This window comes from Balaenoptera physalus, assembly GCF_965194825.1.
Source record: "Balaenoptera physalus genome assembly, chromosome: 5".
Lineage (NCBI taxonomy): Eukaryota > Metazoa > Chordata > Mammalia > Artiodactyla > Balaenopteridae > Balaenoptera > Balaenoptera physalus.
The window spans coordinates 114,043,120-114,069,659 of NC_138884.1; the positions used below are offsets into that span (position 1 = coordinate 114,043,120).

General features: G+C 49.6%; 1 protein-coding gene across 2 annotated transcripts in view; it reads left to right on the forward strand.

The window, feature by feature from the left end:
- Positions 1–26,540, forward strand: part of STK32B (serine/threonine kinase 32B) — a 342,448-nt gene that overhangs the window by 307,257 nt on the left and 8,651 nt on the right. For both annotated transcript variants that reach the window (XM_082462561.1, XM_082462562.1), the window contains exons 7-11: positions 4,276–4,379; positions 10,298–10,414; positions 12,514–12,639; positions 15,289–15,420; positions 17,468–17,532. In XM_082462561.1, coding sequence (XP_082318687.1) covers positions 4,276–4,379; positions 10,298–10,414; positions 12,514–12,639; positions 15,289–15,420; positions 17,468–17,532 — 544 coding nt within the window. The remainder of the gene's footprint in view (positions 1–4,275; positions 4,380–10,297; positions 10,415–12,513; positions 12,640–15,288; positions 15,421–17,467; positions 17,533–26,540) is intronic.

Genomic DNA, 26,540 nt, shown 5'->3' on the forward strand with positions numbered 1-26,540 from the left:
GCCATGGGCAACCCCTGGGCGGTAATACAGCTTAGAAGATCTACAGGTAGGAGCTGAGGGGCTACAGAATTTAAACCACCCTCTAGGCCACATGGGTTTCCAGCCCTAGTACTTTGTACTGTTCCACTGAAAAATCAAAAAGATTCCAGGATCAAGTCTAATAAATTTCCAAACCATGCTTGCTATTGAGTCATTAAAGGCGCTAAGAAATCTACAAGAAAGAACGCAATTGAACCTCATCATTTCCCAGACATGTTTGACCTCAGAATCCTTTCTCCTCCAAAATCTATGAGCCTAACATGGCTGGTGGCATTCCTGGGAATACAGATTGTGAAACAGCCATCGTGATAGGAAGACCTTGAGGCAGGGTACTGCCATGGTCTGAGTTGCATATCAGAAAGCTAACTCCCCCAGAAGCAAGGACGGACTGGAGAAGGAGACTCTGGAAGCCCGAGGACTGGTGGAGAAGCTAGTGCAGGAGACCAGGAGGAAAGAATGGGGATCTGAACAAGGGCCATGTGTTGGCAAAGAGGAGGAAGGGGATACAGGAGCTGAGGAGGGAGAGTCATCCGGCATTGATGGCTGAATTTAACTGTTCCAATAATGGGAACCCCCTGAACCTGGAAGTCAGGACCAGTAGTTCTGACTTGAGCCCTGAGTTGGTGAGTTGTGGCCGAGGCAAGCCACTCTCTCCCCTCAAGACCAATGGCCAATTCTAACACAGAGGGGACGATGACAAGACGGTTTCCAAGGGACCCTGCACCTCTGCCATGCTGACACTCCTAGGCTGTGAGCTGTCTCTACTTCTGAAGCGGGCAAGCAATGTGCTGGACCAGCTCTATGGCACCAGGGTGAAATTGACATGCATTGACTAAGTGCCTACCATGTACTTGGCTGAGTGCCAGGCTCTGGGACAGAGGGAAGGAAGGTAGAAGCTTTCATCAGGACCCATCCTCAGGTAAGTCCATCACCCCTGGAAGTCACCTCAGTATAGGAGAAAGGACTTTGGAATCAGATACCGAGAGAGGCTAATCCCAGCTCTGCCATCCCAGCTGGATGACCTGGAGCAAGTTCCCAGCCCCTCTTACTAGTTTCCTAGGGCTACACAACAAAGTCCCACAAATGTGGTGGCTTGGAGCAACAGAAATTCATTCACTCACAGTTCTGGAAGCCAGTAGTTCAATATCAAGGTGTCTGCAGAGCCGTGCTCCCTCGGGGGTGTGGGAGAGGCTCCTTCCTTGCTCTTCCAGCTTCCGGGGGCTCCAGGGCTTCCTTGGCTTGTGGCCGCATCCCTCTAGGCTCTGCCTCCTCCCACGGCTTTCTCTTTCTCTCAAATCTCCCTCTTCTTTCTCTTAGAAAGGCATCAGCCATTGAATCTAGGAAGGGTCCACCCTGAATCCGGGATGGCTTTATCTTGACGTCTGTATTAATTACATCTGCAAAGTCCCTATTTCCAAATAAGGCCCCGTTCACAGGTACTTGGACATATCTTTTGGGGACACTGTTCACCCAACTACACCCCTTCATGTCTCTGCCTCCTCATCTGGAACGTGGAGATCATTGTAGGCTTGTTTTATTGGGCGGTTGGGAGGATGAAGAGAAGTAGTACGTGTAAAATCCTTAACAAAGCACCTGGCAAACTGTAGTTTCCATACTCATTCATTCATACCTGAAATGATGGTGACAGGTCTGTGTCTTGTATCTGTCCTTCAATCTCTAATCCTATATGATGCCCTCGCCTCTAAGCACTGATCCAGGCCACTAAAGCGGCCGTTTTGGTGGCATATAGATTGTGACATAAAGGTTGTTTATGTTCTATCAGCCCCAAGTGTGCAAGGGAGGAGAGACTGTCACCTTCTCTGGGAGTGGGGTCACAGGCTGCAGACATTTGTCACTTGGTTGGTCACAACAGCCAGGACAGAATTGGTCAACAGCCAGGACAGAATTGGTCAGCTGCTGCTTCTACCCTGAATTCCAGATGGGCATGGGGCTGCCAGGCACCACAAGGATTTATGGGGACACCTGGGCACGCAGCCTCTCCTGCACTCCTGGGCGTGTCCCTGCCTCCCTCACTGTCTGAGCACATGGGCTGGGCCAGCAGCTGTCAAGGCCCCGGTTCTGTAGAATTACATCTACACATGCACAGACCAGCATGATGTGTCTCCTTCTCTCCTGGAACCCTTAGCACGGAGGGAAGAAGGACAAGTACACAGATTGGGGTGCAGGGAAGGAAGCCCCTCTGGGTTGGAGCTCAGCCTCAGGCTCCCAGTGGGATGCAGAATAGCACAGCTCAGTGCCTGGAGCTGCTAGGAAATGAAATATTTTCTCACTAGATGTTTAATGAACAGGTATGATTGCCACTTTTGAATTCAGGTTGACTTAGGATCGATAGGAAGGGGCAGACAGAAAGATGCTGGAAATGCCAAACTCAGCGGGTCTGTAGACTGATAGGTCATGAGGCTGAGGAGGATGAAGTTTAGCACGCTTCCCAGGCTGACTGTGTGGACCGTGGGGAGGCCGAGCGTGATCAGAAGCGGAGGTTTGAATGACAATTCTAGCCATAAAAACCATGCCCAAGATTCCCGGAACGCTCACAATAGACCAGCCAGGCATCGGGCTTAGCTCTCAGCCTGCATTGTTCCTTAATCCTCATAAGAACCCTATGAATACACTGTTTATTCTTGTTCATGTTTTACAAAACTGAGGCAAATAGAACTTGTTAATTCAGCTCCAGCCCCACTGACCTTCTTCCTGTTTCCCATCACACCATGTTGCTTCCTTTGGGAAGCTCAAATTACCCAAAGTGACATTTCCTCAAACTCCCAACCACATCTTCCCCAGTGCAGACTGAGTATGTTTCTGTACTCAAATGTTGATACGAACCTTTTTTCAAACTGGGATCCGACCAGTGTATCAAGGCGCACCTCAGCTCTGAACTCCCCTGCTGTGTAACTTCCTGTGCACCGCTGTCCCTCTCTGAACCTCTTTGGTAAAATGTGTCAAATGATAACATGGCCCTGAGGGTTGTTGTGAAGAGGAAAGGAGAACCCTTGGGTGAAAGTGCTATAAAATACAAAGTAAATGGAGAGGGTCTCTAGAGGGCAGCTGGGATCTGGCCGCTGGTCAGGTTCAATGGTCCAGCTGCCAATCCAGAGCCCAGATTCGAGCGTCCATGTCTGCCCTCATCTGCCTCATCTGGCCCTCCCTGATCCCACGCCATCTGAATGCCAGTCTGAAAATTGAGTCGAGATGTCTTTAAACACAACATGTCCTGGTTCCCGGCGAGAGAGTTTGGCTGCTCTGACACCTGTAAAATGGAATTACATCTACAAATTAATTTGCTAGAAATGATTCACATTTCCCAAGACTTTCCTGGAAGCCAATATGAGCAATTAGAGCTGGAGATGCACTCCTGGCCTGGTGAGTTGGGGGTGAGGCAATGATGAACCCACCACCCATTAGCTTAGGAAGCAGCAGAGCCAGGGGACCCTGGAACAGCTGCAGCCCCCTGAGGAGTAAGGATCCATCACCCAGGGGCCTCCACCCTCCACTTGTTTATTTATTGAGGTGAAATTCACATAACATAAAATGAACTGTTTTCAAACAGAGTGGCATTTAGTACATTCACAATGTTGTGTAACCACCACCTCTGTCTAGTTCCAGAACATTCATCACTGCAGAGGAAACCCAGTGAGCCGTTGCTCCCCATCCTCCCTCCCGGCCCCTGGCAACCCACGATCTGCCTTCTGTCCCTGTGCATTTACTTATCCTGGATATTTCATATTCGATCCCACCTATGCTAAAATAAAACCGTACCTGAGACAGGCACCAGGCACAAAGGGCTCTAAGCATCCTAGTTGTTGGGACACCTGACCTGGTGTTGGTGCCAGAGCAGAATGACATTTAGCAAGGTTCTTAGCCCCTTGGGGGTGCAGTTTCTTCTTCTGAACTCCGACTTTACTCCCCGTGCTGACCGTGATTCACGCTCCAGCAAACCCTCCTCCTCCCCAGACTTTCCCTGACCCTCCCCGAGAGAACGCCCTGCACAGCACACTTGGGGTGCCCCATTTGTATTCTGTCCCAGGTGGCACACCGGTGTTTCCTGTGATGCCTGCACCTGGTGGTTTACGGAGGGCAGAAACCACGTGGCATAGCAGATGGAGTACTGGCTTTGCCATCCAGAAAGCTGGGTTCCTGGCCCTGCGTCCTCTCTGTAAGAGGCAAGGAGTGTAAAGTGAGATGCGCAGTGATGTTCTTTTGTCCTGTCGTTGGCAGCCCCGGAAGTGTTCCAGGTGTATGTGGACGGAGGCCCCGGGTACTCCTACCCCGTTGACTGGTGGTCCCTGGGTGTCACGGCCTATGAGCTGCTGCGGGGCTGGGTAAGATGTGCGCCCGTGTGGTGAACGCGAGGGCTGTGGAAGTGGGGGGCTCAGCTTCTACCAGGCTTGGGTGGTGTGGAATGGCCCTGCCGCTGGACGTGCACCACGCCGGCAAGCAGCCCTGGGTGTCAGTCCTGATTGCCCGTGTGCCAACTCCAAGGTCCTGAGCATTAGAAAGCTCTTAACAAGCTTCTGGTCCAGCCCCTCATTCTACTCACGGGGACAGGGACGTCCAGAGGGGGAGGGTCTTGTGTGAAACTCAGCAGCTGATCCGTGGCAGCTCAAACACCCAAAGCATCTTGGTGTCATGATTTCAAACGCTGTCCTCTTTCACCCCACAACATGATGCGCCCGTGCCCAACTTTCCAGCTTGGTTTTTTGTTGTTGTTATTTTAGTTCCAACCTTCCCCGAATACTTAGCTCAGTGTCCTATAAAAATGGGGCATTCAGTATGTATTTTTGTTTTATTTCTTTTAAATTTAAAAGCTGAAGATGACTAGTGGAGCTATTTGGCAACTAATAACTCAGTTTTGTTTTAGCAGAAAGAATTATGACAAATGAATTTAGAGGCTTTTTTTTTTTACACAAGTATCATTTGAAAATGACGCCACTTAACCTCTCAGGACCATGGTTTCCCCTTCATACAATGGGGATAGTAACATCCTTTCAGTCTATTCTGTGGTGCTGAAGTTATCCTGGGATCGATGCGCCCCTAGACTGGGACACTCAGTTTGCATATTACCCACCTTATAGCTCCAGCACCCAGCACACAGCACACAGTGTAGAGAGTCAGTTCCTCCCACTGGCTGCTGCTTTAACATTGTCTCACGGTCATCTGCATATATGCATATTCAGGGGGGTAGACAGCGCCCCTTGAGGGCAGGAGCCCCCAGTGCATAGTGATAACTGGTGGGAATGAAGGAAGGAAGGAATGATGACAGCTGTGTGAAAACCATCCAAGCTATGTGAGTGTTATTAGTTATCACCCTGTGGTTCAGGCAACTGGGGTCTCTCTTGATCTCAGTGATTTCCCCTGAATTCCTCAAAAACATACCTGATGATGTTGTTAGAATGCAAAAAATATGTATATGGACTTGTGAGTTTTCTCGGGCACTGAATGAAAACAATTCATCTCTCCCCATCTCCCTGGTTGGTTCCTTTGTCGTGTACTGGTTCTTTGATATACATGCTCCAGGAGGGGACATGAGGGTCCCCATGATATTTGTATCAACCAGAGAACACAGACATCGCCAGATGATGTTTATCACGGAATCAATCATACAAATGACCTTGGCAAGCAGTCGACCCAAGCATGATTGGTCATTTGCCAGCAGAAAGTATATTCTCTGTCAGAATACAAGTCAGGACAGTCAAAGATGATCACTTGGCAAAAAGCCCCAAGGGCTTCAAAATAAAACGTTTCATTTTCAATTTATCTGAGTTTTCTGCTCAGGGATCCAAATGCCACTTTTAATAGAAGAGGGAGGGCCACATGGTGGGATCGGGCCTTTGGTGTGGGGACAGAGTGAACAAGAATGCCTGTTATGGGTTAGTGTGACTCTCTCTCCCAGATATCTTGGTCTCTTCATCTCCGACTTGAAACACAATGGGTTTATGCAAATAGTTTATTCTGTTTTTTTTAATCCTGGAAACGATCACATTTAGTCCAAAAGCTATACTGAAAAACACTCATATTTTTCCATGGACCATGTGCATTTAGAAGTTATCCTTCCTCATTGAAATTCCTCCATCATGTCAGTGACAGCATCCCTGATAGGAGATTCCCCGCCCCCCGTTCCTTGATTCCCTCAGGATCCAGGGGGCTCCTTACCTCCAAAAGATGAAAGTCATGATGGGAATTTTCTAACACATATTCTAAGATCGTAGAGTTGGAAAGCGTGAGAAATGAAAGGTGGGAGATCGAAGGTATTAATATGGTATGTTAGCCAGGGACCCAGGCATGCTCTAGTCCTAGAGCAGAAAGAGACATCTCTCCGGAAATGCTCTATCAGGAGAGCAGAGGAGTGGGGTGCCATCGGTGGGCTTGAAATGTCAATGCAGAGAATTCTGTGATCCCGCTTGGATCCTGCAGCCCAGACGAGGGGAGTAACTTGTACCCAACTTTCCTATGAGTCCAGACAAGAATCTCAGTTCTCACCCTGAGACCTGCTAAGTAAAAAAAAAAACAGACTCAAGAAGGCGCCACCTGGAGAGTTCCCTTTTGAGCACAATTATCTCTGGGATTGTGACCACACCCCCTGAAGAGAACCCCCCGTGGGGACAGAGAGGAGAGGGAGGTTTCTCTTCCACTGACCCAGAGAAGGGACTTAAAGGTCTTAGCCCAGCCCATTTCCCCACCTTCCAGGCTCCTTGACGGCATCCCTGGCAGTGTCACGCACCTGTCCTCTGGTTTTCCTTCGCATGCACAGGGCTCTTATCTCCAGAAAGAACCTGTTTCATTCTTTTAAAGCCCTAATGGCTAGAAAGATTTTCCTCGCACTCAACTGAAAACTGCCTCCTCGTAACACAGAAAGAGGATCTTAGAAGAATTCACAGGTTCAAACCCTGGCTCTACCAGGCGCCTTGTCTGTGATCTGAACCAAGTCCAGTAGACAGACCAAACGCTCAGAATCCTCCATCTGTTAACTGAAAAAATAATAATAATAGTAACACCTACCCAACAGGGTGGCTGTGAATATTAAGTGATTCTGACGATGCCAATTACCCAGCTCTGGGACTGATAAAGGGTCGGCACTCGGTCCATGTCAGCTCCCCTCCCCTGGTCTCTCTGATTCCCACCCCCGGCGGCCTGCTGGCAGGCCTGCATCCTTTCCAACTTAGCACCTCTCAAGGTGGAGACAGGCCCTGGGGGAGGAGCTGAGTCACATGTGGCTGCGGACCGTTAGTGGGGAGGTCCCGGGCCCGGTGGGCAGGGGTCCGGGCTCCCATCCACACCCCGTGTGCCTTGATGCGGTGATTCCGCCTTAGTCACTTAACTCATCTGAGCCCTGGCTTCCTCCTTCATGAAATGGGGATGATGAGGCCGGCCTGCGGGGTCACCGTGGGGATTCCGGGAGAAAATGTAGGCGGGGCACAGGCAGTGTCCAGCACACAGGAGGGATGCTGACCGCTACATAAATGTGCACGTGGTGATGATTCTCAGACAGGTAGCTGCAGAGACAGCGCTGATAACTTCTTCTTAGAGGAGCAGGGAAGAATTTCTGAGGGAGGAAGAGTTAAGGGGGATCATACATGAGTTGGTTGGGAAACCGTGTGAGCAGAGACCGGGAAGGGCAGCTGAGGCTGACACAGCAAACATCTTAGACTGACCAGCAGTCAGAAAGACAGTCTGGGGGCTGCCTAGAAAGGACCCTGAGGTCAGCTGGAGGCACTGGCTTCACTCTGTAGGCAGTGTGGTGCCGTCCATGGAAGCGACAGCACGGTGGTCAAGCAAGAGTCTGGGCTTTGGAATCACATGTTCTGGGGATCAAATCCCAGCTTTGTTGCACAGTTTCTGAATGTCTGGGGTGAGCCTGTTTCTTGTCTATCAAATGGGGAGAACAGTGGTTGCAAAGCACAGGGTTCCTCAGCCTCAGCTCTACGGACGCTTGGGACTGGGTACTGCTTTGTGACAGGGGCTGCCCGGTGCACTGTAGGATGTTTAGCTGCATCCGCGGCCTCTACCCACTAGATGCCAGCAGGACTTTGCCCCCACCCGGTAAGGACAACCAAAATGTCCCCAGACATTGCCATATGTCCCCTGGAGGGACAGATTATCCCCGCTTGAGAACCACTGCCATAGAGTAATCAAGGGGACTAAAGGAGATTCTGGTAACCAAACGTTGTCTTCTACATCTGTGACTCTATTTCAGTTTTGTAGATAAGTTCATCTGTACCCGTTTTTTAGATTCCACATATAAGTGATATCATATGATATTTGTCTTTCTCTGTCTGACTTACTGAGGGATAAATTGGAAGATTGGGATTGACATATACACACTACTATATAAAATAGATAACTAATAAGGACCTACTGCATAGCACAGGGAACTCTACTCAATACTCTGTAATGACCTATACGGGGAAAGAATCTAAAAAAAGAGTGGATATATGTGTATGTATAACTGATTCATTTTGCTGTACACCTGAAACTAACACAACGTTGTAAATCAACTATACTCTAATAAAATTTTTAAAAATAAAGTTGCAACTCCCCTCCTCCCCCCCGCCCACAAACACCTCAGGCCCTCCTTTTTCTCTAAGACACGTAACACCATGTAATATCTGTTTTATGTATTTTGATCGTCTATTTCCCCACACTAGAATGTGAACTCCATGAGGTGGGGATTTTTCTGTTGTTTATTTACTAACGTGTTCCCCAGCCCCTAGAGCAGAGCTTGGTATACCTTGGGGACACAATACTTGCTGACTAAATAACAGATGGATAAATAAAGTCTCAGTCAAGTTTCTTAAAAATAAATAAATGAAAAATTGAGATTCTGAATGTCAGATCACTGGCCCATGGCCTTGTAGCAAGGGATGGAGCCCTAAAAGCCCATGCTATGGTGCCATGAGGACTTCTACCCTCTCTGCTTCCCCCCAACCACCTCCCTCACATGGTGTTACCCTTGCCTTTGACCCCTGTCAGCACTTCTCCTTAGGGTTCAGTAGACAGAGAAGGCGTGGGTGATGGCTAATAGAGGGAGGGGTGTGGCGCTCCTAGAGGTTGGAGCAGAACTAAGAACCGCTGGGCACACACCAGATGGTGGGCTCAACCACAGAGACAAGGAATCTGTTGGTATATTAACCCAAGAAAGGGAGAGAGGCAGCCCTTGGGTTGAGCACCGCCTTTCTGTCCCTCGGTAAAGCAAACAGAGAGAGCCCTGAGCTGGGAGTCAGAAACCTGGGGGGAATTGAACTCTGGGACCTCGCCCCTCCACGTTTTATATCTCCATAAAGGGAGGGGTTTTCAAGCTGTGTTTCCTGGAAGTATAGGACCCTGAAGAGGTGATTCAACAGTTCATATGGGAAAAAAATATTTCTCCAGGCTTTGGAGGTTTAAATAGCCCAGGGAGCTGTTATTCCCTTTCATCTGTTCTATGTTTGGGATTTTGAGTAAAAAGATTTGGGGGAAAAAACATTGGATGAGGTGGTCCCCACGGCCCAGCTCAGCTCTAACAGTTAAAATAACAGGTCTACTGCAGTTCTTTTCCGGTTTCTTCCATTTCTCGGTAAATTGGCAATTTTTGTAAACTGAGTTTCCTGGAATAGAGACGCACCTGCACTCTATAATGAGTATATCCAGTGCCCTGCTGCCAAAATCACTTTCACCAGCAGAACATGTAATTACTTTACCTTATAAAGACCACTTGGTTTTCTGAGTCAAGACATCCTAAGGCCAATGAGTGAGAACCGAGCATCAGTCGAACTCTTTACCAGACGCAGGTGGAATATGGATCTTAATATGGGCCAGTATTCTTGTCGAAGGACCTGGCTTTCTCCACAACCACGCACACAGATTAAGGCTGAGCCTGGAGCTTAAAGGCGCAGAGCTGATTTTATTTTATTATTTTTAAAAAATTTTTATTGGAGTATAATTGCGTTACAATGTTGTGCTAGTTTCTACTGTACAGCAAAGTGAATCAGCTATACATACACATATATGCCCTCTTTTTTGGATTTCCTTCCCATTTAGGTCACCACAGAGCACAGAGTAGAGTTCCCTGTGCTATACAGTAGGTTCTCATTAGTTATCTGTTTTATACATGGTATCAATAGTGTATATATGTCAATCCCAAACTCCCACTCCATGCCTCCCCCTCCCCCTCCCTCTTGGCCACCACAAGTCTGTTCTCTATGTCTGTTTTAACCGCGTGGGGTCTCCCTCTCTGATGCCGTCTGTTGTCCTTTGGTTGCAGAGGCCGTATGAAATCCACTCGGCCACCCCCATCGATGAGATCCTCAACATGTTCAAGGTGGAGCGTGTCCACTACTCCTCCACGTGGTGCAAGGGCATGGTCGCCCTGCTGAAGAAGGTAAGGGGGCAGCCGCCAGCCCGCCTGGCCAAGGAGCTGGGCACTCGGTGCAACAGGCAGACCAGCAGATTAAGGAATGAGAAAACGAACGGCGGGACAGTGGTGGAAATAATAAAGTCAGCGGTGCTCTAACGCCTCCTCGTAAGCACTCTCACCATCCCGCATCAAGACCACAGAGCCGCTGGAGAGGGTGGCTTGTAGTCACGTCTGCGACAACAAAGCCCACAGGCTCTTTTCACTCCACGATAAGCTTCTAATAATTAGAGATATTTAATGCATATAGCTCTTTAAAAATTTTACAAATCATCTTTTAACTTGCTGACCTTTAAGACGTTGGGCGTGTCCTGACTTCTCCTGGGAGCTGTTGCTAGTAGAATAAAGCACTGGTTCTCCAAGGTGGTTCCTGGACCAGCATCCCCTGGGAGCTTGTTGGAAATGCGGATTCTCAGGCTCCACCCGCAGACCTGCTGAATTAGAAATGGTGGGGCGGGCCCTGCTGTTTGTGTTCTGATAAGCTCGAGTTCAGCATGGGCAGTGGGTCGTGGCGCCCTCCTGAGGCTGGCATTCAGCTAAACTCACTCGGAATCGTCCGAGACACAGAGTCGAGCCTTGCATGTAGTCAACACTAGTAACCTTTAATGAAGGAATTATGATGACGGCAGCCAGCACTGGTTGGGGGAATGTTATATGTGGGCTCTGCTCATTTAGTCCTCACATGCCCTGAGAGAGGAGTAGTGTTAGTGCCCCCATAGTAGAGATGGGAAAACTGAGGCTCGGGAAAGCAAATCATTCACTCACTGTCACAGGGCTGTTAGAGGCAGAGGAGGATTTAAATCCAAGCTCTCTGAACTCCAGATGTCAGCTCTTAATCCCTCCAAACTCTGTAGATGACTTAGGGAATTACTCATTAGTTACATTGCTTTAGGGATGATTCACCCCCTGGGTTTTAGACATCAGTGGTCCTTAACCAACTGCTGATTGGAATCACTTGGAAGCTCTACCCACCTGCCAACACCTCCACCTCCCACCCACCCATGGAGTCAGAGAACTAACCGCTGCCCTAAACGGTGACCAGCCCCCTCCACCGCCGCCCTGCCCTGGGCACTGAAGCAGCATCTCTGTTTAAATCTGTACCCGTCATTTTGGGGACAGTTCCTAGAGAGAGGCCACCATGATCAGCAGGTGGGACCCTGCCAGGTGCCCCTCCCATGGTGTGACTGTAGCCCACTCGCTGCAGTGACAGGCGAGAGCCGACTGGCGGGGGTCCGGACTCCAGCTCCCACCTGCCAGCGGCTGGCTGTGGCATCCGGCCTTGGTGTGTCCCAGCCCCTCACCCATCCCCTTTGGGTCTCATCTGAATCATGAGCCGGCAGTGGAAGAGTCACCATTATCCCTCCTACTTGCAGAGGAGGAAACATGCACAGCGCAGTCGGCAGCTCCGCCGGGGCCACAGTGCTACCGAGTGGCCCTCCCAGGGCTGGGCCCCGTCGTTCACTTTTAGCCTCAGTGTTCTTGCACCAGATAAGCTAGTGTTTTGAAAGCTGAAACCCCCTCTGGATGCAAGGTAATATTGTACGGCTATCTTTTTTCTTTTACTGCATCACCCCTTACTAGCAGAAACTCCATTTGAAAGGATGCTAAAAGTTGACCCCTTGGCTACAAATGAGGCCATTCCATCAGACTGCAGAGGTCACCTCATAGCTGTCCAGGGAGAAATTTTATTACGCTTTTGTGCATCCCATTACCAAGCTGAAAGTCCTAAAACAAGGTGGCTAATTCTTTTTAATTGGAAGCCTCTGCAGACCTCAGCGAGAGGTGGCATGTCACAGGGTGCAAGTTCCCAAGGGGGAAAATCTAGTCCCTGTCCAAAGAGCCCATTGCTGGATGACCTCCCAGCAGCCTGCCCCTCAGTTCCTCCCTGGCTATAAAGAGATGAGTGTAGGTGACGCTTCCAACACAGCAGCCCAAACAGGGCAGGACATTCATGGAACGCAGAAAGCAGGGGCACCTTCATTTTCCCAAGACTCCGGCTTCGGATTCCCCACAAAACCTCGGTGGGGTGCACTGCCCAAGCGAGCACGTTTGCCCTTTGCCTGCAGCTCCTGACCAAGGACCCCAAGAGCCGCCTGTCCAGCCTCGGTGACGTCCAGAGCGCACCCTACTTGGCCGACATGAACTGGGACGCGGTGTGGGAGAAGGCCCTGATGCCCGGCTTCGTACCCAATGTGAGTGAGGTCCTGTTCGACGGCATCCCGCCCTGTGCAGGGTCCCCTGCCTGGGCGGGCAGGAAGATGCCAGAAGCTGTCCAGTGGGGGCCCTGCTGGCCACGGTCACCTGAGCACCAGAGGAATCACGTTTCACTGAGATTCGGGGTGGATTTGTACCTGATTTCCGAGGTCCACACCCAGATGCCTGCAGTTGTCCCCTCTGGCCACACTGTTTCTTAGCGCCATACCTGTGAACACACTGCTTCCTCTTCCAGGAATGCCTTTCTTGTCCACTTGGAAATCTCCTACCCCTCCTTCCAGACTCAGCGTAAAGCACAACAAGTGGTCCACTGGAGGGTCTTGGTAACTGCCTTCTGGATAAGGAGCAAACTCAATCATTGCCTCCTCTGGGACGTTTTCCCAGCCAGCCCCTCCAATCCCCTTAACCTGGAGTGGATCTCACCCTCCCTGGTTCCCCACTGGACAGGTGCCTAGGTCTACATTAGCGGTCAATCATGTTCTGTTGCGTGCATCTGCCATTCCCTGAGAGCTTCAGAGGGTGGGTTGGCTGACCTTCGCCTGAGAGAGATCCCAGAGCAATGGGTGACCCCAGAAGCTGCTAGAAGACCTCAATATGTGCTTGTCACATGAGTATGGATCAGTTAATGATAGTAGCCAATAGGGTTAAGCGTGTTCTAAAGCTTCATGTACATTATGTCATATAAGCTTCACAACAGGGAAGGGGGCCCTGTTAGTAGTCTCAGCTTAAGTGAATAGTCTCAGGTTAAGCAAACTGCCCACAATTACGCAGTGAGAAATTGGCAAAGCCAGGGCTTGACCTCAGGGAGTCTGGATCCAGAGCCTCCATTGAAGGAAGGAAGGAAGGAAGGAAGGAAGGAAGGGAGGGAGGGAGGGAGGGAGGGAGGGAAGATAAATCAGGCCAGGAAAGACTTGGGCCTGGAATCTGACCTGCTCACTGGGAGAGGGAGAGTGGTGGGGGACAGATGTGCCACCAAGGGAAAGGGGACTATTAGTGGAGCCATAGAAGTTGGCGGTGTGAGGAGCCCGGCAGGGGCAGGTGTGGGAGAGCTGTCAGTACAGACAATCCCAGTGGGGACTGTTCTGCTGGGACCTCTCTCCAGGATCGAGACGGGAAAGGGAAAAGAATGTAGTGCTGCTCCCCATCAGACCACCAACAAAACAATACTAATAATAACTGTGATTAACATTTGTTGGTACCCACCCTGGGGCAGGGACTGGGCTAAGAGCTTTCCCTGCATTGTCTCACCCCAGCCTCACAAGCTCGGAGCACTTACCCTCATTTTACAGTTATGGAAACTGAGGGCCAGAGAGGTTGAGGGACTTGCTAGTGAGTGGAAAAGCCAGGCCTTGCCCCAGTTCTATCTGCAAAGCCCTGGTTCCTCCTCCTGCCCTGGCCATGGCAGGGCACTGGCTGACATCGAGGGGTGAGGCAGCCTGGCCAAGGCAAGTTTGATGGCAGGTAGCAAGACCCTCGCTTATAAGTTGGGGTTTAAGGCCGAGGCTCCCATGGGAGGCGGCTGGGACTGCAGGGCAGCAGAGGGAGTGGTCAGTCATTGCAGGCCCGCCATGGATCAGGGAGGACCCATTCTAGAAGATTTGCAAACACCATCTCAGTTAACCCTCATCAACCCACTGAGCCTGCTGCATTTTACACAGATGAGGAAACTGAGGCAGAGAGAGGTTATATGTCTCCCTCAAAGACACGCAGGTGAAAGGTGAGGCTGTAGGACTCAGTGGCAAGGCTGGCAGCACCCCCGGGGCTGTGCCTGGTCCCTCTCCTCCCTGGCCCCCATCCAATCAGAAACAGGGACACCTACTCAAGAACTCACTTCTCACTTGGCCCTAGAACTTTATTAACTTATTTAATCTTGCATGAGGGAGGAATGCTTATCCAGACTTTACAGATAGTGAACTGAGTCCCAGAGAAGTTAAAAACTTGTTCAAGGTCAGAAAGCAGCAGAACTGGGTTGTTGTTTTTTCTGAGCACCTTCAGAGTTATTGATGTTATAACCACCAGACTGTGCTGCCTGAGAGGGCCAGCATCCTGGGCTGGGTCTCAGAATGGAAAAGAGCCACCTGGGATAAGTCAGGGAGACCATTACTGCTCCTGACCAAAGTGGCAGGAGCCCAGCCTAGAGCAGGGCCAGGCCTGAGGGTCAGCTGGCTCTAGCTGCAGGAGAACAGGGAGCCAGGATGGGGAACTGGGTAGATTTTGTCCAGAAATGGTATTTTTAAATGGAATTGTTAAAAATGATATTTATAGAAAAGGTAGTAATGACATGAGAAGGAGAGTATGAGAAAATAAGTGAAAAGAACAGATTGGAAAACTGAACTCAACCTCACGAAATGAACATACGTAAGGAGATCAAGGGAACGTGTGGATGTTAATAAGTGGGGTGTGCAAGGTGGGCAGGATTATGGGGATAAATGAATGACATGTGCAGCGAGGATGTGTCATTGTTCATTATCAGGAAGAAGGTGTAGCTGATGTATCCCATAGGAGTAGTTCATTGGTACTTGTTGAATGAATGAATGATTGAACGAATGGATGAATGAATGAATGAAAATACAATTCAATGGCACGGAACAAAGACAAACCGTGTTTTCTTTTCCATTTCCTTTCAGAAAGGGAGACTGAACTGTGATCCCACATTTGAACTTGAAGAAATGATTCTTGAATCCAAACCACTTCACAAAAAGAAAAAGAGGTTGGCAAAGAACAGGTCCAAAGATGGCACGAAGGACAGCTGTTCTCTGGTGAGTGCTGTCTCAGGAGCAGACCCCAGGCAGAGAGGAATCCTATACTCCAGTGAATATGATTGAGCTGCTTCTTAGCCAGATGGGAGGCTTGTCACTTTGCCCCACCAAATACGTTCATTTGCAGTCAATAAAATGCCTCCATCGAACAAGTGGTCTTTCATAGCAGGACGCCGTGAAAGCATCACTGGAGATGGACATATCCGTGCTCTCATCATTCACATTAGCACTGTTCCTAGTGCAGGAACCTCCGTGTCTGTGAGAAAGAGCAGAAAAAGTGATGCTGAGTGACACCAGCGCTGTTCCTAGTAGCCCCCAGCACCCTCTGCAAAGGTTTTATACTGTGGAGGCACCCAGGGCCACACTCTGTGGGCCCCCGCATTAATTTTCTAGGCTGCCATCACAAAGTATCACACACTTGGTGTCTTAAAACAACTGAAATGTGTTCACACAATTCTAGAGGCCAGAAGTTCAAAACCAGGTATTGACAGAGCTTTGCTCTCTCCAAAGGCTATAGGGAGGGTCCCTCCTTGCCTCTTGCAGCTTCTGGCGGTGGCCAGCAGCCCTTGACATCCCTTGGCTCGCAGCTGCATCACTCCCATCTCTCCCTCCGTCTTCACGTGGCGTTTTCCTCTCTGTGTCTTCACACGGCCCTCTTTTAGGGACACCCGTCATTAAATGTGGAGCCCACCCTGCTCCAGGATGACTTCAGCTTAACTAGTTCCATCTACAAAGACCCTGTTTCCAAATAAGCTCACATTCACCAGTCCAGGGGGTTAGGACTTCAACATATCTTTTTAAAATTTTTTTATTTTTTATTGAAGTATGGTTGATTTACAATGTTGTGTTAATTTCTGCTGTACAGCAAAGTGATTCAGTTATACACATACATTCTTTTTCATATTCTTTTCCATTATGGTTTATCACAGGATATTGAATATAGCTCCCTGTGCTATACAGTAGGACCTTGTTGCTTATCCATTCTATATATAATAGTTTGCATCTGCTAATCCCAAGCTCCCACTCCTTCCCTTCCCCACCCTCTCCTCCCCCTTGGCAACCACAAGTCTGTTCTCTATGTCTGTGAGTCTATTTCAGCTTTGTAGATAGGTTCATTTGTGTCATCTTTTAGAGTCCACATGTAAGTGATAACATACAGTATTTGTCTTTCTCTTTCTGACTGACTTCACTTAGTATGATAATCTCCAGGTCCATCCATGTTGCTGCAAATGGTATTATTTCATTCTTTTTCATGGCTGAGTAGTATTCCATTGTATGTATACAAATCTTCTTTATCCATTCCACAACATATCTTTTTGGAGGACACAATTCAACCCACAACTGCCCCTTCCTCCATCAAAATATATTAAAAATTGTAATGCATGATTACATTGGTAAGAAGATGAATATAACTTTCAATGCTAAAAGTTCATTTTTTTCAGCTTATTTGAAAAGAAATTAAAACATCTTTGTAGCCCCTAAAAGTATCGTGGAGCCTCGGCCAGTGCCTGCAGAGCCTAATGCAGAAGTTGGCCTGGGAAGGGCTGGGTGTGTGCACGTAAGGGCGCACAAGGGTGTGGGGTTCCTGCACAGGCATGCGGTGGACATTCGGCATCCAGGCAGCCTCTGGGGCGTGTATTACAGAGCATCCGTGGGACAGGTGGTCCTTGGCACCTGTTCCTGAGGAGAATGAGCACCTTTGCACGATGGCCTTAAATTTCTCCCTCTCCCCACCATGCTTCTTAATTAGGACTAACGAACATTCAAGTGATCAGGAAACCAAGGTCATGATTTTCAATTCCTATTCCGTTTTAACATGGCTTTTAAATTGGATTTAATGGCTTAAAATGGAGAAAAGCATCTTTGTCTGCCAGCCCCCCTCCCCATCCCCAGTGGCACAGCCGCCAGTACAATCAGGGCTGCTCCAGCCACTTCGATTGTCCCCAGCCGCAAGCGTCCGTGGTCCCATTTAGATCAGTTTCTGCTCGTCCTCACTCCCTGGATGACGCTTCATCACTTACAGTCCCCTCTCTGTGCTCTTTGACAGAATGGACACCTCCAGCAGTGCCTGGAGACGGTGCGGAAAGAATTCATCATATTCAACAGAGAGAAGTAAGTCCACCACCAGCATCTGCTGGGCAGAGCCCTTCCAAGGGCAGAAAGTCTCCCTGGGGGAATCGGGGTCCCTGGCCCCCCATGAAGCCAGCCACGACGCTGGAAGGGAAGCAGCAGGTGGACCCCGTTGTTCTAATCCTGCCTCTGCCGTGTGGCCCGAGGAGGCACTAACTTCACCTCTCTGGGCCTCAGGGTCTTCATGTGAAGTGGGGTGGCCACAGGAGGACCAAGCTGGCACACAGGATGCTGGCGCAGAGGGGCAGGCCTACAGATGGTTACGTGCCCGAGCTCTGGAGCAAAATTGCCCGGGATCAAGTCCTGGCTCTTCCGCTGCCAGAGTGACCTAAGGCAAGTCACTTAACGTCACTGAGCCTCATTTTCAGCAATGACAAAGTGGAAATCTCTCCCTTGCAATGTGTTTGTTGTAAGGTTAAATGAGGCTGTTGATACAATACCTGGCATGGTAGGAGTACTCGTGAAAAGGATTACTATTATTGTTGTTGTTGTTGCCATTGTTCTTGTTATTATTTGACGGGGTAAGGTGGTGTGGACTGTGCTGGGACCCCAGCATCATGGGCTGGCAGGAGATAGGATGATGCTGAGTTGGGAGGGGCGAAGCTGGGGTCTGACCTGGCCGCATGACTGCCCTTACGGCAGCCAAGGAAGCAGAGGCTCAGGCTTGGTCCCAGCTGACATTACTATCTGGGGGCTCATCCACCTGTGCCTGATGAGTCAGAGCAGAGGCTTGGGCAGCCATGGGCTCGTGCAGCAGGAGCTGAAACCCTGTAGGCAGGACTGACAGCACATCAGCCCCATTTGGCTAACACTCAACTAGGCCTTGGGCTTGCGGAGATGATCGGATACGCTTCCCTCCCTCCAGGAGGGCCAGATGGACACATGCCAGGTTGGCCCTTAGGCGCTCACCAGCGTTCCACCATTTTCAGCTTATAGCAGGTGACAGCAGCACTGGGGATGCATGATATGGAAAAGGGCAGCCCAGGCGTGGCTCCGACAGCAGGTGCCAGGCTCAGCCTGGGTGTCAGGGAAGCTTCTGGAGGCACCATGCCCGGCTGAGTCCTGGCGGGCGAGGAGAGCAAGGCGTGGAGTTCCAGGAGCGAGGACGATGCACGGAGAACGAGCTGGCGTGGCAGACACAGGGACCAGCGGCTGTTTCAGAAGTCTGTATTCCCTAAGCGTGCATGGAGGGTGGAGCAGCCCGAGGTGAGGGCCCCGGGGCAGAGTTGTTTGGGTCGGTGGGCAGGGTGGGGCCCCATTCGCAGTGGGCACTGGGGGAGGTGAAGGAGACTGCAGCCTGTCAATTATCCTGGTCAGCTAAAGCTCTAGGGCTGGTGGATGCCCAGGTTAGCCCAGACACACACACACCAAGCTGGGCAGCAAGCCTCACCCACTGCGGGACTACGTCCTTGGTGCCAGCAGAACGGGAAGCGCCTGTGCAACACAGCCCATCAGACTTGGGACAGGCGGGCGGGGGCTGACGTGGTGAGTGGTTTCAGAGCTCATCACAGTTTCCCTGTGGTCCTGCCTGCTCTGAGGCTCACGGTCCCCTCCCGGCGGCAGACACCCAGTCCTGGGAGCTTCCGCTCAAACCAGCTTGGGCACTTTGGACCAAAGTGATGGTGGGCTCCAGGCAACCTTGCCTCGGGTCCTTTATCAGTTCAGGCATGTCTGAAGGGTCCTCCGAGAGTGCCTGGATGGCAGATGTGAGCCTGTGAAAAGGCAGAGGGGTGACGGACCCGAGCGGATAGCAATCACATTGCATGTTGTGCTGCGTGCCAGACGATGCTTCAATCTAGAATCCGAAGAATCCAAGTTGTTTCCCTTTAAAAGAAAATGAACATGAGATATCCCTCCTTATGTTGTTTAGGGGTTGCATCTGGTTGCTTTTAGCAGAAATCTAACTATATAGTGGCTTCGACCAATTAGGTGTTCTTTCTCACGTGGAAAAGTGAATGGATAGGGAAATGTAGTAGGATCGCCCAGCCGTGCTGAGGACCCCTTTGAGAGTTGTGGTCATGGCTTTGAAGTGAGGCTGGCACCGTTAACAGAGAGGGGGTGGAAGTCATTTTCCAGTTGGGGGCTGCGGGGTCAAGGACCACCATATGCAAAAGCAGGAGGCAGGAAAGAAGATGGCCCGTAAGGGGAGATGTGCATGGGTTTCACTGAGGTTCCTGCTCTTTCCTCCCTGCCTCTCTGTTCACCTCAGGCGCCCCCCAGTGGCTCTGAGGCTATAGGCCACCTGTCAGAGCAGGTGTGCTGGGAGCAGTGCCTTTCCCCCAGCCTCTCCCCACCCACCATATAAAACTATCCAGGTGGACGGCTTGGTGTCTGGATGCTGTCTGAGCATCACGTCGACCGCTTCATGTCAAACCCCATCCCTGCTCCACAATGTACATGGGAAGGGAGCCACATTGCATCTACCCATAACCCTCTCTGCTGCGGTTTCTCGTCTACAACAGTGCCTGTGAGAAGTCAACTCATGAGGCATGATCTGCCCCAAAGCAAGAGATTTCCTTTTAAACCAAGAAAAAAAAGTCGGCACTATTCATCCTGCACTTCTTTCTGCAATCCTGTTTTTGAAGCACCTGCTGTGTTGGCATTTGAGTAGCTGGAAAATTAAGTCAAGTACCTTCTTTCCGACCTCAGACATGTGGCCAGTGGGGTGACAGTAGGGGACGCCAAGACGCCAAGCCAGGCTTCCCTTCATGCTCCGCTGGGACCATGCTGCCCCCTCGCTGCCTCCCTCCAGCAGTTCTGTTTCCTTTCATTCCCTGCACGCCCGGCCGTCAAAGTGCAACAGACTGGTCCTTCTCCATGTACGGTTGTTACAGGCCTTGTCTCTGCAGAAGGCTCTGTAAAGAAGAACCAGAAGGAAGTGCCATAGTCACAGGGGTTCATGTCGGAATCTCCCGGGGGGTTGTTAGCATTTAGAATTGCTGCATCTGTTACAGGTTGAACTATGTCCCCCCCCAAAAGATATGCTGAAGTTCTAGCCACCAGGACCTTAGAATGCGACCTTATTTGGAAACAGGGTTGTTGCAGATATAATTAGTTGAGATGAGCTCACACTGGAGCAGGGGACCCTTAATCCAATACGACTGCTGTCCTAATAAGAAAAGAGACACAGACACAGGGAGAAGACTGTGTGAACATGGCATCAGGGATTGGAGTGATCCGTGTGCAAACCAAGGAAAGCCAAGGATGGCCCACAGCCAACAGAAGCCGGGAGAGGGGCCTGGAACAGATTCTCCCTCAAAGCCTCCAGAAGGCACAAAGCCTGCCAACACCTTAATTTCAGACTTCTGGCCTCCAGACTGTGAGCTAGTACATTTCTGTTACTATAAGCCACCCTGCTGGCGGTACCATGTTACAGCTCCCCAGCCCCGCACCCAGGAAGCCAACACGGCATACTTCTGAATCAGAAGCTGAGAGAATGGGCCTGGGGATCTGCACCGTAACATGTTCTTCCAGTCATTCTGATGAGAATTTCTGCGGGAGACCAGTGTGCCCAAACCGTGCATCCTCCAGTTGGCTCTGGGCTGAGTCATGAGAATTCCCCATCTAAAACTGTCTCCGAGGACAGAGGGAATGAAAAGTGCCCAACGAACTGAGAAGGTATCTTGAGACCAAACAGCAAGGCAGGCAGCTCCATAAAGTACAGTTGTGAAGTTTATTGAGGGTAACTTACATGCGGATTGGATGGGGCATATGGCAATCTGGAGGCTTCGGCAGCTGCACTCCGCACCTCCGAGGGACCATCACAATTTTATAGTTAACCCAGGGTATGGGGGTAAGTGCTTGGAGACAGGGATTGCATTCCTAAGTCAAGACCTTATCTGATTTATGATGGGTGGGTGCCAGGAATATGTCAGCGAAGGTCTTTATCATTATTTGGAGACTAACAGAGCATAGAGGCTACCTGGACCTCATGATCACAAATCCATTGACGACAGAGAAGAGATTTACTACACAGTACAGTCCTAGGTAGGGTCGGTGGAAGGACAGGAGGAAATGAACAGGCCCGAGATGGCGTCAGTTATGCTAACAGCCATACACACTGCAAACCTTCCAGCCCTCTTTCTCCTTTGCCCTGGATCTTTCACCTGCAACTTCGAGCCCTCGTGGGTGGAAGAATACTGCTGAAGGCTCTAACCGGCCCAGCATAGCTACCTACTTCTTGCATGGGCCAAGTGCGCTTCCTCAACTAGAAAAAAGTCTCGGACAGAGAAAAGGCTCCCCTCCCTCCGTGGGATCAGGAAGCTGTCATAGGCATGAAGTGCCAAGGGGACACGGGCCGGGCATCTACTGTGGCAGCTCCCATAGAAGGTTCTCATTCAGCCCTTTGACAGATATATTATAATCCTGACCTGAGACTTGGGGTCATGGAAGTGGATCTGGCAGGACCATGTCCTCAGGATGCTTGAAGCCTGCAAAGGAGATGGTGGGATGCAGACATTCTTAGGCCACTGTGCAGACGTGGAGGAGATGCCCTAGGTCTGACCTCTCTGGACTTCAGTTTTTAAACAGAGAACAAGATTAAAATTAGCACTGCCTAATTTTCTGGAAATGCAGCTATTATTGGTTAATGGTCTCAGCTGGCAAAAGGCCACCAAGCCAGGTGGAGCATCTGCTTCCAGGGACTGGTCGGGGCTTCCAGGGCCTGGGCAGCTGAGCTTCCATTAGTTTGAGAAGTGCACTGTGGGGCTTGTCCTCCTATTTCGGCCAAAGATCCGAGCAGGGGTGATTTTTCCAAAAGGTCTTTTCAATAGCATTTGACAAAGTTTTGCAGGATAAGAAGCCCCTGGTGCAAAAGGAGTTTGAGCAGGTGAATTTTCTCTCTGCTTCCTCTCTTAAAGAAATAAAATCATTTAAAAGCACATTTAAGCTACCTTTGGAGCCCTTGAAAACATTACATTTCAAAAATCGAACACTGCACATGTTATGTTTAATAATATTATTAACAGTAACTGTACATGATTTTATGGTTTTAGATCCTGTTCCTTTAATCCAGGGCTTCTCAACCTCAGCTCTGTTGACACTTGATGACTATTGACTTCAATTCTTTGATGTGGGGACAGTCCTGTGCATTGTAGTATGTTTAGCAGAATCTGTGACCTTTATTCATTAGATATCAGTAGCACCTCCATAGCTGTGACACCAAAAATGACCCCGGGCATTGCCACATGTTCCCTGGCAAGCAGATCACCCCCAGTGGAGAACCATTGCTCTAATCCTTACTCATCACATTTTCCTGAGGTACTTATTATTATTATTATTATTCCCAAGCTCTTGCAGCTCTTAATTGGAAGATGAAGGACTTGAACTCTCATCTTCCATCCACTGGATTCTGGGCTCTTTCGAAAACTCAAGTTTCATGAAAACTCGAAATCAAGAAATCACACGGGAATCAGGGCCCTCTGTCCATTTCACTCGGTTCTCCATCAAAGGAAATTTCAGCCCGGTGAAAAAGGGTGACTGATCTTGACATATCAATCTCAACCAATAAAAGATAGGAGCCTTGGTTTTCAGTCAGCCAAGGGAGACACACAGACCCTGACAGATCGCCCCGAGTGTATACAACCCCGTTGCCCCGAGCAGTAAAGCACATCCTCTTACTGGTCTGCTCAGACTTAACTCATTTAAAGACCCATCTTTACTTTCCCTTCAATCGGTTTTCTCTAGTAAAAAAGAGGTACCCTAATTTTTTATGTGAATATTTATAGGCCTTCTGTGAAATGAAGCTATGTGTAAATTTGAAAATTATAAATAGGACCTAATGTTCTGTTTCAGAATAAATGATGGTGGTGGTGGTGGTGACATTCCCACCAACAGTGCAAGAGGGTTCCCTTTTCTCCACACCCTCTCCAGCATTTGTTGTTTGTAGATTTTTTGATGATGTCCATTCTGACTGGTGTGAGATATCTCATTGTAGTTTTGATTTGCATTTCTCTAATGATTAATGATGTTGAGCTCTGAGCACGTTTAAGGTAGGAAAAGCTAAGCTATGATGTTCGGTAGGTTAGGTATGTTAAATGCATTTTTGACTTTTAGGATATTTTCGACTTACAAGGGGTTTATTGGGATGTGTATATATATATGTGTGTGTTTGTGTATGTGTATATATATATGTATGTGTATATATGTATATATGTGTGTATATATACATATAAAAAACGCATACCTAAGTCCCATGGCTTAACCTACACAAATCGGGGCTCTAGGAGTCTAGAGAGGCAGATACCAGCGTAAATGGTGAATTCTCTGAGACTACCATGGCTACAAGGGATGAAAACAAAAAGAAAACAGCTTCAGTGAAATGGAAACTTACTGGAGGACTCATGTAGCACAGGAAGTGCTGGAATGCAATGTGATCCCAAAGTAACTGGGACGGGGGCCAGGGACCTTGCCTGAACTCACTCCTTCCTTCTTCCGGTGATTTGTTTTTCTCTGCGCATCAAAGTCATTTTCTTTTACTGTAAACCAGTTCTTTCTACACACTGAGCTCCAGAGTCTCCCAGCTCTGCCACCAAACTCAAGAAAGTAGATAAAACAGGGAGTTGAGGAAAGACAAGAAGGAGAATGCTTTCCTGACCTCAAATTCGAGTATCCCAGGGAATGACTCTGATTGGTCAGGTGCTAGTCCCTGGACCAATCAAATCTGGCCATTGGAGAACTCTGACTGGTGCTGATTGGGTCATGTGTCTGCCCTTAGGCCAATCAATAGCTGTGAGAGGGAGGTAAGATTTATAAAATCACTAGAAAGGCAAAATGATGGTGGTCCACTCCACTTGGAAAGTAAGGATGATAGCGTAGGGTAAATAGAGCCCAGGAGAGGAAAGAATAGGGAGTGACAGACGTTGAGGTCTGGGGAAGGTTAATAAAGAAATGGCAGGTGGTCCCTCTTGGCTTTCTGTCTGACCTCCTCCCTTCCTCTGGGCAGGTAGAACGTGGTAACTGTACATGGATGGGGCGGGGGAATAGGAGACAGGGAGGGCTGGCTGCCCAGGCATGGAAGTACCGGCCCCAAAGTGGACACCAACTCAGGTCCCTTGGCCGTCAAAGAGTTCATTTCAATCTGCAGCCCCAGGGTTTTCCCATGGTTACTCTCTGGCCCAGAATTGGACTGAGGCCATTACTCACCAACAGACCAGTGTCTGGATCTCCAGAACCCCTCTCTGAACCTAAAGAGGCACAAACTCCCAATCTTAGTGGCTTACAACAGCAAAGGTCTGTTTCCTGTTCATGGCAGGTTAGCTGGGGGGGGGAGGGGCGGGTGCTGCTGCCATGTCACCATCCCCATCATTCCAGGCCGCAGACTGAAGGAGCATCTCTGGAACATGGCCATGAGAGTGACAGAGGGAAAGAGACCTCGGGAGGGTCTTGCATCGGCAATGCTCCAGCCTGATGGTAGCATTTCTACTCACACTCACTGGCCAGAACTGGTCACATGGCCGCACCCAGCCCCAGAGGAGCCAGGAAGTGCAATCTTGCTGCGTGCCCAGAGAGGGGCATATCAGAAGGCTTGGTGAACACCATTAGTGGCTACCTGTCCATCAGGCCCCCAACCCACAGAAGTGAGGACCCAGCAAGTCTCATCCTTAAGCCAGCTCAGACGTAAAAGGTCAGCCCCACCTCTAAATCTAGAGAGAAATCTACTAGTGCCAGTGTATAGCGAGGAGCACTTAGCTGGGAAGATGGGAAGAGCCAGGCCCTCCATTTGAGCCGGGGCTCCCCTCTGGAAAGCTGTGTGACCTACCACCAGTTCCTCAACCTCTCTCATCCTTTTCTCACCCTCAGAATGGGTGCTGTTAATTCTTATCTGGAAGGGTGGGTGTAGGTTTTCAATGAGGAGGTGCTGAGGGAGGATGAACTCATCAAATCTCAATCCCTATCGCTCAGAAACCAGGGCTGCCATCCCTTCAGTCTTCCCGGAGCTCATCCATTTGCAAAGGGGTATATAGACATGATGCTCAGTAAGATAATCCCCTACAATTTGCTATATCACACCCACGGCATAGCTGACGCCATCCTAAGACTCCCTCAAATAGGTTTTGCTTCAGGCAAAGCCGATAAAATAGACAGAATTGTAATGCTTCTGGCCAAAGGCTGTTACTGAATTTGTGAGGTAAGTATTGCATACAAGGTGATCTTCCCAATAAGTGATGAGGTTTGAAAGTGGAACAGCCAGTTATGCTGAGTTTTTACTTAAGGAAGAGACACCTCATGGGAGAGCAGAAACATGTTGTATCAGTCAGAGTTGCAGAGGAAACACTCCAAGGATAATTTATTTTCAAAGGACACTTTACAAAGGTGTGGCTGTAAGGGCGTCATAGAAGCTTGTGCAGTGAACTGGGGCTTCGGAGAAGGCAAGGTGTTCCCACCCGGTGGGTGACAGAGATGAGGAGAGGGAGGTCATCCAGGGAGAAGGCTACCTTGATTGGAGCAGCGACCTTCCAGTGTTCCCAGCAGCCCCAGGTGACAGTGCAGGAAAGGGGCTGGGGACCTGATGCCCAAACTTGACTGCCCTTGCTCCTTCTGATTTCTGCCAGGGCTCCCCATGGGCCAAGCCCAGCTGGAAGCCCAAAGAGCTTGGGAGCTTTTGATACAATTCCTACAAGTCGGAGTCCCAAGCTGGAGAGCAGGCGGAGAGTGGGGCAGGGTGGACCTGGGGACTATGGAAGATGGGCGATGGAGGTCCAGGGGGCTTCTAAGAATTGAAGGAGTGTCCCATGAGAGAGAAATTAGAATCAGCTGAATAATTCCGGGAAGCACAACAAAGGCCAACTGGGAGGAGCTCTCAGGCAGCAGATTTCTCAGTTGAAATGTTATATGAAGGAAAAGTTTCTAAGGATTTAAGCAGTTCCCACATGAAATGGGCTATCTTGGGAGGTGGGCAGTGGGGTTTGTGTTAAGACTGGCCGACTCTCTGCTAGGGATGCTAGAGGCGGGATCCTTGCAGTGTACAAACAATTAGACCAGGTGACTGT